Source organism: Parasteatoda tepidariorum, chromosome 9 (assembly GCF_982258835.1).
Source record: "Parasteatoda tepidariorum strain Cologne lab strain chromosome 9, Ptep-v5.0, whole genome shotgun sequence".
Classification (NCBI taxonomy): Eukaryota; Metazoa; Arthropoda; class Arachnida; order Araneae; family Theridiidae; genus Parasteatoda; species Parasteatoda tepidariorum.
In genome coordinates, this window is record NC_141763.1 from 41,331,499 (window position 1) to 41,343,866 (window position 12,368).

At 29.6% G+C, this 12,368-nt stretch overlaps 1 protein-coding gene across 3 annotated transcripts in view; it reads right to left on the bottom strand.

Moving 5' to 3' along the window:
* nemy (cytochrome b561 family member no extended memory) overlaps positions 1–12,368 on the bottom strand; it is an 87,910-nt gene that overhangs the window by 5,483 nt on the left and 70,059 nt on the right. For all 3 annotated transcript variants that reach the window (XR_015429187.1, XM_016069786.4, XM_016069787.4), the window contains exons 2-3: positions 8,057–8,277; positions 3,289–3,494 (exon numbers count right to left, since the gene is read on the bottom strand). Coding sequence is in view for 2 of the 3 variants with exons in the window: in XM_016069786.4 (XP_015925272.1) it covers positions 3,289–3,494; positions 8,057–8,277 (427 nt within the window). In the remaining variant the exon portion in view is untranslated. The remainder of the gene's footprint in view (positions 1–3,288; positions 3,495–8,056; positions 8,278–12,368) is intronic.

Sequence of the window (12,368 nt, forward strand, 5' to 3'; positions counted from 1 at the left end):
TGGATAATCCTGCCTGCCTCCTCTGCCGCAGTGGTGCGACGATGAATGCTGGACATCTTTTCAACTGTTCAGTTCTCACAAAGAACTGCATCTACTCCCGATACTGGGAGGCCAGAGAACTTTTGTTCAATTTAAGTTCTTGAATTAATTTTTGTGTTGATGTTTTGCTTTTGTTTTTGTATTTTGTATACTTCATCTCCTTCTGTATTTGTATTTTTGTTTCATTTTGATCTCTGTACGGCGTTAGGATAATGTCCGTATCACCTGCTGCATTGGAAATAAAAAAAAAAAAAAAAACTATGGGAAAAAGGGAAAATTTAGAATAACTCGTAAATTTTTTTTTTATACAATTTAATAAATAAGGAATAAAGAGAGAAATATTTTATGAAAATTTTTTACAATGCATCAAACCGAAAATTTTACTCGCTCATTTGGTGAATTGAAAAATTTTTTACAATGCATCAAAACGAAAATTTTACTCGCTCATTTGTAGAATTGAAAAATATTTTGTATATTATTTGACAAACTTGCTTTCGTTGAGGAAATTTTAGAATGTGAAAAGTAAAAATTTTAATCGCTTATATGTTGAACGATAAAAAAAAAAGAAATAAAATGAAATAAAAAACGGATTATTTTGAATAACTTTTGATCTAATGATCGATCTTCACATTCTAGGATTCAATGTTAATAGTGCGAGGGGTGACCTTAAGATATGCTGATTAATTAGTGTAGACGATATTTAAAGTTAAAAAATTAGGCACAAAAAAGTAATTTCTTTGAATAAACATAACTTTTTTTCAACAAATTTGAATTTCTGTTTCCTAAGATATAGGATGTAGCCGTAACTTTGGAAATATGGTCCCAATAGTTGGATCAGGAGAGTGGCTTAAAGTTTGGACTAATTAATTATTACTTTTACTTTTCTGCGTATTTCGCCATACATCAAGAATTTTTTAAGCGAATTAAAAAATTTTCGCTCACAGTTATAAAATTTCTTTATCCAAAGATAATTCCATGCAAAATATAACTTTCATTAAATATTTATTATTTTTTATTATTTTATATAATAATAGTCACAAATATGTTGATTTGTAAGGTTTAAAATTTTTTACATCGTTTTAAAGAATGTAGTTTTACAATGCAAAATTGAGCGAAAACAATAAATAAAAAACTCATAATCGAACAGTTGGATTTTTACTTCACCGTAACAGTGAGCAAAGAGTGTTTGATGAATTTAAATACGGAAAATAGTTACAAAATTGCTGCATTTACATACAAGGGGTCGTTCTCTGTTAAGAGGACACTATAGCATGGCAGAAATGCTTCATGATAAATTCTGTTTTTGGTTCATTAGTAATTTAAAATTTGAAGTTTAAAAAAGAAGAAAGTTCAAGTAAACCCAGATTAAACTATAAAGTTTATTTATTTTTTCTTCAAAATATAAAAAGGCAAACAACTAATTGAGACAGAATCACGCAGTGAAGAAGCAATTCAACCATAATTTGTTTTCATTTTGATATTGAGAAAAAATAAATAAATAAAAGCATTTGAAACTTCATAACTTATTCTGGATTTACTTTATTTTTTTTTTTACATGTAAAATTTTAAATTACACTGATAAATTTTTTTCTTCTGTTACTTGAGATGTTTTTAACTGATCGTGGATATATTCTCATGGCTGCTTTCAAATCTACAACCGATTTCTCTCTCCAATCCACAGCTTTTTTTTAAATATTTAGATGACAACTTTAGTCTATTTTTAGTAGAAATGTAAAAGTTTAAAAGCGTTATATATAACAGGTGTCACATAAATGTTGCGACAAGCTCCTAGGGCGAGTTCCTGTGCAATTGTAATCCCGACGGTGCGCTCTAACTCCTTTAGAAGTTTGTTGCAACATTTACGCGATCCACTCTTATATTATAGCGTTTTTAACTTGTACATTTCAACAAAAAATGCCATGGAAAAAAATCTAAAACTTTAGGTGCAAAACTATTATCAGATTTGAACTCCATACACCCGAAACAGGCAAAATCAAGCATTTGTAGAAATGCAACTGTAGTGTATCTACCACTACAAAAATACAATTTCAATTCCCAAGTGCAGGGATGGCGCGCGACACAATATTTTGGGCACTCCACCGATCACAATTGTTATTACACAAATGTTATTACGCTATGAAACAATTAAATTAAAATTTACAAAAAAGAAACAAAATATTAAACATTTACTAATAAAAATTAATACTAAAAATTAATACTAAAAAACAATTAATAACCGTAAAAAAAGAGCTAACATTAAATAACTAGCAAAAAAATCAACGGTCCTGTTTAAACTAACATCTTAGAACCTAATATAAGTTATTGGTCATCTAATCTGCAACAACAAAAGTCACATTGATGTTACTTTAAGTTGAATTACGCGTATAACTGAGATATTGCAAAATGTATTTTTTTTCAATGTAAGTAAAGAGTTTTGAGTTGATAGTATTTAATATTATTATTTTCCCAATAATCACGAAGTCAAAATTATTTAACGGCACGTCTATGACCCCATTAAGCAATTTTTTAGAGAAAATGGCACGTTGGTGTATAAAGGTTCGCCACCCTTGCCTACTATATAACACATGTTAACCCGATTCTCTGATGGGGTACCTTTTCATAGATGAAGGTTGACATGGTCGATAATAACTCTCCCCACAGCAACCGAACATTTGCTCTCTAGTGTTGTGTTATCAATTAAGATGAAATAGAATTTCGGATGACAAATTTCACACGCGGTATAGTGTACTTTTAAACAAATTCAAATAAAAAAAAGACTATTCACCCCTTTAAAAATCAAAGCCCACGATCAAATACCTAATCTTGACATCGATAGGAAGACAGCCACTACTCTCATCAGACTAAGAACAAAACATCATAAAAATATGAAAATTTCTACAGATGGGACTAGAAAATATCAAAACTGTGGCAACTGTCTTAATGTGGAGCTGACACCATATCATGTTTTTAACTGCCCTGCAGTCGCTGCAGGCCTTCACCTCTTAAACTACCCCACAGAAGAGGATTTGTATTCTTTTAATGCCATAGAAATAACAAAAACTATTCAAGCACACCATGAAATATGATTCAATAGAGGATAAGACACCAACCAACCAACCAACCAACCAAACAAATTCAAAAAAAGAGAGAAAAATTAATCTACTATTTCCTTACATAGTTTTATTTTAGATGCAAGAACATGTTCTTTTAATTAGTACTTAAAATTATAGTAATAACACATAGACTGACCTGTAATCCGAAAAGACCACAGGCAACTAATCCAATCCAAGAGTGCATGCTGTAGAAGTGTACAGGTCTGAGTCCATCATTGTGTGCATCGATGGCAGCGTACATTCCAATGCAAATGCAGGCTATGGACATCACGAAGAGGATAGCGTGCACTATCTTCCCGTAGATCTTCTTGCAGCAGGGAAAACAACGATACACAAGCATGGCTACATAAAAGAAATGCTATGTCTTAGAAAACAATGGCACAAAATACAACATTTCAAACCATTCCTTGGATTGGATCGATAAGTTCAATTTAATACAATTTACTGTTTTAGTAAATGAAAAAGCAGAAATCATAAAAAAAACACGAAGAACTTTATGATATTGAGGATAGCCGAAATCGCTTTTAAAAATACCATTTAATTTCTTCATTTAATTGGTAAATTGCGTATGATGATGAAAAGAAATAAAATTATTAATGATAATAATCGTGAACACATGATAACATTACACGAGTAAACAATGTGAAGAATGCATTTTAAATGAAGTAATTCATTGTATTTATTAGTTCGATGATTGCTAGAATGTCAAGAATGCATGCAGGATAGATTCCAGAAAAATTTAAAAGCTGGTACAAAAAGATAGGGGAAATAAAATGTTTCAACTAATTACTATCGATCAAAAATATTTGCAAACTGAATAACTGAATTCCTAAAATTGACGTGAAATTTAAGCCTATAAAATTTACGAAAACCTCAAAAAACATATACCACCACCTTTTTTTTTTTTAAAATTTTAGACTTAGGCTACCCTTATAAACTAAAAGTATCATAATATTTTACATATTCACTAACATTAAACTTACAAAATTCATTTCGGAAAATTAAAAAAGTGTAGCTTTTAATTTTGGACATAGATCAAAATGCGCGTTTAAAAAGAAATGTTCATAGTTTAAAATGCGTATTTAATTAAAATTGACATAACTCATTATGAGCATTTAAGAAAATTCATTCTGTATTTAAAACTTCTCTGCGTACTATTTTTTTGAAAAAGAGAATTAACTAATGAATCGTACTAATTTCGTAATGCATAAGGTATTTAAAACATTTTAAAACAATAAAAAAAATTTAAACTGATTTTATAGGTATACTACCGTTTTTTCACACGGTTCCCAAGGTACTATGAATTTATTACTATCATATTCCATGGGAATACTAATATATATCAATGGAATACTAATGTATATCAATGTTAAACCAATGTATATCAATGATATACATTAGTAATACTAATGTATATCAATGTTAAACCAATGTATATCAATGATATACATTAGTATACATTATGCATTAGTATATCAATGGAATATTAATGATATTCCATTGATATACACGAATTCGCATATTATCTCCAAAAATATAGTATGTAATGATGGTCAAAAATTCATTTAAATATCAACTTTATGTTTCACTTTCGTCTTAGTTTTATCCTCATAGTTTTGGGAGACCCGTGGGAAATTGACTTATGCATTTTTTACGTGAGCAAATTTATAATGAAACTCATCGTATTGTGACGGCATAAAAGTTTTCAGATCCAGAAGCTATTTGACATTTTAGGTAGTGATTTTTCGAGGTTCGAAAAAATGCTGTTGGAAAAAAAAAGATTTTCACTTACTCTAATTTTGTAAATAATCTGATAATGATTTTGTAGATCACCTGAGAAATTAAATTTGTATTAGATTTAACCACCCTGATTTCGAATTACTGGACTTAGCTAGGTAAAACTAATCCTTCGCGTATAAAAAAAAAATTCCAAATTATATTGTTCTGGTTGTAAAAATTTAGGATTATTTTTTGAAACTAAAAAGGTGCATTTTGAGCAGTCACCGCATTTTTAGCTTTGTCCATTTTCACAACTACACACTGTTAGCCATGTTTATATTTTCAAACATGCTTTTTGAACGATGACCATTTTCTCAAATACGCATTTTTAGTTATGTCCAAAATAAAATGCTTACGGGCGAGCTACAGTTTTCTTCATTTTAAATATTAACTATATTTTAATTTATTTACATAGTGTAGGAACTATTTATAAAGCATAATGTTTATAATGTATAATGTTTTGAGTAAGAAATTCATATTGTATTAAAAGAACGTTTTACCGACAGTTAACTTTTCTACAGTTAGACAACTTCTTTTTCTTCCTTTAAACCAACTATTCTCCAGTTTTTGACTAAATAAATAGAACCGAGATTTAAAATATAAAAACTACGCGATTTTATTTATATATGCATAAATCTATTCATTAGAAGATGTACTCAAAATCCTTATTTGTTTATCTGTTAAGATTATCGGAGTTATATTTATACTAAAATATAAAAACCAAAAAAAGTAGTTTGAATTATTTTTCATTCTTATTCAAAAATTCAATTGATTTTGTAAATTAAAGAAATTTCAAAGATGTTTCAGTTTTGCTTAGACCTAAATAATTGCTAATAAGTTCAAATTTGAAAAATTATTATTTGGAAGTGAGCCGTGCTTGGAATATTTAATCTTTAATAAAAAAAAAAGGACACCGGTATTTCATGCTGTATTTCATAGCCATAAATTATTAAAATGCTAAATATAATATTTTTCACCGATTCTGACCTAAAGTAATACAAAACAATGAAAAAAAGTATGAAAATATATTTAATTGAAATTTTGCATCAAAGGGTTAAAGCATATACTAGAAACTTCATAATTAAGTTTAAAAAAAATGACTAAATATTTCTCATTTAAAATATTTTCGTGTGTATAATAAGAAATGACGATTCATTTTTTCTTCTTAAAAAAATGTGCCCAAGGCTTCACAAGAAATTTTTATTAACCTTCAATATTGATTGCAACATTTGCATTGATGAAAATCAAATTTATTTAGAAAACCTATTGTCTCATTTCTGCCTAATTTTTGCTTGTTCATTAAAGAATAATTATTGAATAGATTATTAAAAAAGCAAACTAAATAAGGAACTAAAAAAAAAAAAATGTCAAATTCCATTTTCTGCTCCATTTCCGAAACAGTAATAGTGAAATTTGAATCTAAACATCCACTAATAAAGTCTTATTTCAAGCCAGTCAAGGCTAAAATCAAATTCAATTGAATGATAGGTAAAGAAAAGAATACGAAAAAGTAGAAATCTAGTTCAAGCCCACAAGCAATCGACTTTTTAACACAGTCGATTCATAATCTAACAATCGCAACACAATTCAACGCAATTTCAGATACTTTAAGACATCCGTTTACAAAGTTTAAAAAAAACATTTAAATAATTTCAATTTTCGTACCAGAAATATTCAAATCCTTGTATTTGTTTGTATCCTTGTAATTTGTATCAAATCCTTGAAATATTTACTTTAAAAGTCCGTTTAAATTTGAAAATTAATTGTTTTATCATTCTGAATTATAAATATGTTTAACATTTTGTGATTTTTGAAAACAGATGTAACAACAGCTTATAATTTGTAACAGAGTTATTTATAATATACATATATAACTAACATATGTAACATAGATTATAATTTATAACAAACAGTTTATAATTTGTATAGAAGTGAAATGATTAAACGCTTTAGTTAAAGTTTTCGTTGGCTTGATTAATTTTAAAAACTGAATGTGAAATGTAATATTTAATATTAAAAAAACAAACACTTTAAAAAGTTAGCTCGATTTTCGAATAATAAAATAATTGTTACTACTCTAGCTAACTATAAGACACAATTGCATTTTTATTAGCCTTATAAGAGATGAATTTGGATTTAATTTGGATGATCTTAGAATACTAATACGAACTCCAATATTCACAAATATTTTGTTTCAATATCGTGCAAGCTTGAGATTATATACAGGGTGTAACCGTAATGATCGCCATTAAAATATAATTTTAAAATCCCGGTCAAAACATCGAAACCTGCTTGATTACCGAAGAAAACAGCTAAAAAAGTATTAGAAACATTTATCAGTCTGGTCTGATCCTTCCTCAATCATGATTTGCTAGATTCTTTGCTTTCTCCCCCTCCAAACTTAAATTTTAATTAGCGACCTCTAATGGTTATACTTTGTTTTAATTTTTGGCAAGGAGTTTAAAATGATATAATACGAGAACAAATATATGTAATTAAATTTATGAAAGTGTTAAAACAATAAAAAGATATTTAAATTCACATAAAAACATTTTTTTTTACCAGGTGAAAAATTCGCAATTCTATGCCAGTTAAAGTGAGATAAATAAACGACTTAACTTTAAAATGTATTCGAAACTTAATCACTAAAATACTTTAAAAAAATCAATCTGTAACAGACGCATACATAACTTAGGCATAACTCTTTTATAATAACTTCATCAAGAAATGATTGCTTACTCGACGTCGATTCGTGGTAACAGAATTCGTTCTTTAAACGATGTGGGGTCAGTTGGTGAGAAAAAAAATACAATTGTCATGTATGGTAATATCTATTCATTTTGTGCATAAAAAAGGATAGAATACTGCATGTACTGTATATGCAATAATACTGTATAGCATTAGCTATACATTTTAAGAGCGTAACAAAAACATATATTACAAACATATAGCTCCAACATATAGCATAGTAAGCATAACAACATAGTAAAACATATAGCTCCATTGAAATATTACAGTCCGTCACATTAAATAAATCTCTTTGGAGACTTAAACATGTTAAAGACAATAAAACATCTCATTAGACTAACAACACAATGTGGATGAATGGAATTTTCGATACTCACCGTGTCCATTCATGAAAGTAAAGCCAGCTATCATGAGGACGTAGTGAAGGTTCATTTGCTTGCTGCCATCCCCAGACCATGCAACACCGCCATGGTAGTTGAAGACCCAGAAGAGTATAAGTCCTAAAGAACCAGCCAAAAGGACTTCTGCGATGAATGTCAACCAGCCGAATCCACAGCGGACAAAGATAGGCACATCGGAATGAGAGTTTTCATGTTTTCTGGAAAAGATTATATACAATTATTAAATGATATTTTGTTGACACAATTACAATTCATATATGACCCCCTGTTGTGAGGAATAGATTTAAATGTTGAAAAAAAAATCTAAAAAAATGCAACAGCACAGGACTCGAAATTAAAGGTTGTTCCGTAGGGTTCGAACCAGTAAAATTTGCCTCGGAAGGACCATAAAATAAATCATCAATGGTCCCTGGAAGCAACAAAAGATAAAACGAAGGTATGCTGTTTTGGTCATAAAATAGCATAGTTCGTCATAATTGTGAACACCATATTTAACCTGTATTGTAATTTTTTTTATTTAAATTCACTTGAAATTTTTTTAAAATTCTAATACAGACATGTAAGCGTACAAGTGAAATGTGTTTTATTACTAATCCCTTGTACAAGTAGTCACATTTTCTTAATTTCTACAACATAAAATTACTATCTAAAAAAATGTTAAGATAAAATATATTGTGATCCGTTTTTGGGACAAAATTGCAAATGATCCGTACATAAACTCAAATTTCTTCTAAACACACCCCTGAATAATGCAAATAATATTGCATAAACGCCGGTGCATAAACGTCTGTTACGTTAGTGCTATAAATTCCATTTTTTCTCTTTACAGTAGAAAAATAAGTCACGTGACGTGCATTCCATTCCAACGGAGTTTATTGCCAGTTTCGATTATCCTAAAGGCCTTCTAAAGTTAGAAACTGTAAACAAAACTTCGGCAGGGAGACTTCGAACAGTCCAAATTAAGAAACGTGTTTGTGTTGTTCTTTTGAATATAGGACAAAATAATACTGTCGGTGTGCTTTAAGTTCTCACATACCCATTCACTTCCTTTCAAATATTGGCGTAAATTATGACTGTTGGCTGACCATCTGCAAACTTTCTCTCCAATAAACTGAACGTTTCTCTTTGTGACAAAAGATCGTTTGCACCTGCCTTACATGTTGAGAAGTTCCAGCTGAGAACATGATCCAGAAATACTGTTTCAGTTATCAGAGAAGAAAAAAAAGGAGGAATTGTGTCATCTTTAAGGACTGTATACAAAATAGTAAGATTTAAGGAAGGTTCAAGACAGTAAAATCATAATTAATTTAAATAACCTTCGAACAATTATGATTGCTCAGAGAGCAAGTAGAACTAGATCCTGGTGACACAAGTAGCGTAATGCTATATCCAGTTAAAATATCGCAATAGAAAAAAAAGATACATAGAAACTACCGAAATATCAACAAAAGATTATTTTGATGCCCTTTCACTCCCAAGGTGGTTATTTCTCCCCATCTTTTAATTCCCTTGAGACACGAAAATTAAATAATGGCAAAAAATTTGATACGTACTTAGAAATATATGTAGTTTAGAAATAATTAAACTCAAAATTAGTTATTTTTAATTATTGCATAAAATAATGATAAATTTTAATTTTTAGCATTTTTTGCATATCTAATATAGGGTAAACTAACCAGTGAAGGAACACTTAAGCTTCGCTTGTCTTTTAAAAAGTCATATTAATTTCAAAATTCGTGATTTTAGTTAAATGACCGTGTCAACATATTTGTTGCTAATTGCAAATTATGTAAAAAAATTGTAGAGAACTTACATAATATTGTTTTAAAGGTTCAAATAACAAGTAGTAAGAAGCCCAAGTGAAGGAACAGCTCTTACCAGTGAAGGAGCACAAAATTGCCCAGTAAAGGACCACTAATTTTGGTTATTTTTTAATGCTTTTTATGAATTTATATGCTATACAAATATCTAAAAACAAGCCTATTCTTGAAATTATAACATACAAATACTTGGAAAATGTTAACTTTTCTTTGTAATCATGAATTGAAAAGTAAAGTCTCTTATTTGACGATTTTTGATTTATATTACGAATTATACTATAGCACATTTCTAATAGATTTAACGAATTACATATTATTTATTTGAATTCAAATTTATTTTAATGACTTAGTATTCACTAAAAAGATGTAATTTTTAAAAAAAAAAGTTGATTGGTTTGAATTCTTAGAATTTTGTGCATTTGCAATGCACCTAAGTTAGTAGCGAGCGAGGCGAGCTTGGGGGAGCGTTAGCGAGCAGGGAGCGCAGCCTACTAGTTGTAAAATATTTTTATAGTGATTTCTTCACGTTGAGCATAAAACAAATCCGCTAGACTAAATAATTAGAATATGTCATAAAGCTGCCCAAAAAGTTAATTGAAATTAATTTCTAACCTATTTCAGAAATTTTTATTTTAATTAAAAACTCTGAACAACGAGGATAAATCTAAAAATATTTTTATGTAGACAATCCCTTCATAAAACCACTCAAATAGAAATATTTTTTTTACTATTTAAGTGATAAAATTGCACCAAAAATTTTATCAATATATTGAACGCTTTTGCTTTAGATACTTCTGCAAGTTACCAATTTTTAAGGATATACACTACTAAAGATCAATTTATACGAACACAATTTCTACTCTTGCCCTTGAGCTTAAAGCTCCAATTATAAAACAAGTGTCTATCCTTACTAAAATGGCCGCTAACAAGAAAGTTAATACACCGTCAGTTAGCGATACATTTAGATAGGATAATGTCAAATGTAGAACCTCAGCCGAACTTAAGTAATGTTAGTAAAATTTAACAGCGGCATAAAATAAGTCTGTAGCGAGAATAAAAGGGAAAAGGCAAGAACAAAAACAAAACAAAAAAAACCCACAAAAAAAATTTGGAAGGAATACTTTGTTATCCCGTATGCACCCGAAGACGTTAAGCTCGTGAAGAAGTGGGGTAGATTTTGAGTTAACGTGTGTATGTCACAGTTTTTTTTCTTCTTTTTTTAACGAAAAAAAATATAAAAATAAAATAAAAAGATAAATAAATAGAATAAAAAAGGTTAAAAAAATAAAATACAGGGGCTAAAAAAATAAAATAAATAGGCAAACGATTGAGAAGGTGGCCGAAAGAAATAAGAAAATCATTTGGGACTTAGAAACAAGCTCTATATTGACAATGAATTAAGCTGATTATAAATACTATAAAGGCCGTTAACTTTTTAAAAATTTTATACCACGAAGTTCTGAATTTCTTAAAACTTATGGTTAAACAGGTTTTTAAAGCATATTCGATGTTAATGAGTTTATAACATTATTCTTTTAGTCCATACAACGTATAGTACTTTAATTAAAGAAAAAAATCCAACAAATATTTGTTTGCAATTATACATCTAATTTTATATAGCAAGAAACAGATAATAACTTTACATTTGCAATGCGATAATTGATGCCATAATAATGCCTCAATTAAGTTATATGCAAAATTAATAGAAAGTGTTGTTCCCTCCTAAAAAATGTTTTTTGTTAGAAAATATTTTTGCCTGCAATTGCGCCTAATGTAACACCACAAATAGCTTTTGCGTAAAACTGTGTTACCCTTTACTGCTAATGACGCCGCATGATTTAATAGGATTAACTTTCTATGTTTAGGGAAAGTGTGATGGAGCAGAAAACAGCTATTCCAAGTAAAAAAATTTACCTTCAATGTTCTTTTTGTTTTATCTATTTTTTTATGCTAATAGGAAGTTAGAAAAGCCGAGGAAGACATAGTGGTTTAAAAGCCGTGGTGGTTAAAGGGATAGAGCGTTCGCCTTTCAATGAGGTGAACCGGGTTCGAATCCCAGCAATAGTTGGTTGATACGAATTCCGCACTCGGCTCGCACCGAGCACAGTGCTGACGTGAAATATCCTCAGTGGTAGACGGAACATGGGTTAGAGTCCCCTTGCCGTCAGGTTAGCCGTGGGAGGTTCTCGCGGTCTTTCCTTTCCATGTAACGTAAATGCGGGTTAGTTCCACCAAAAAGTCCCCCACGAAAGCAAAATTTCTCTCTATACTTGATCTAGGAGTTCCCTTGTCTTCTGGATTGGGTTCAAAATAACAAGGCTATGGAGTTGAACATTAGTAGTCGTAAACCCAAAAATTGCGTTGGCTGTTCAACGACGGCTATGAAATATGAAAAATCTTCTTTAATGCCTGCTTACGTTGAAAGTGCTGAAGATAAGCAAAAAATATCGGATGATGTACCCACAACT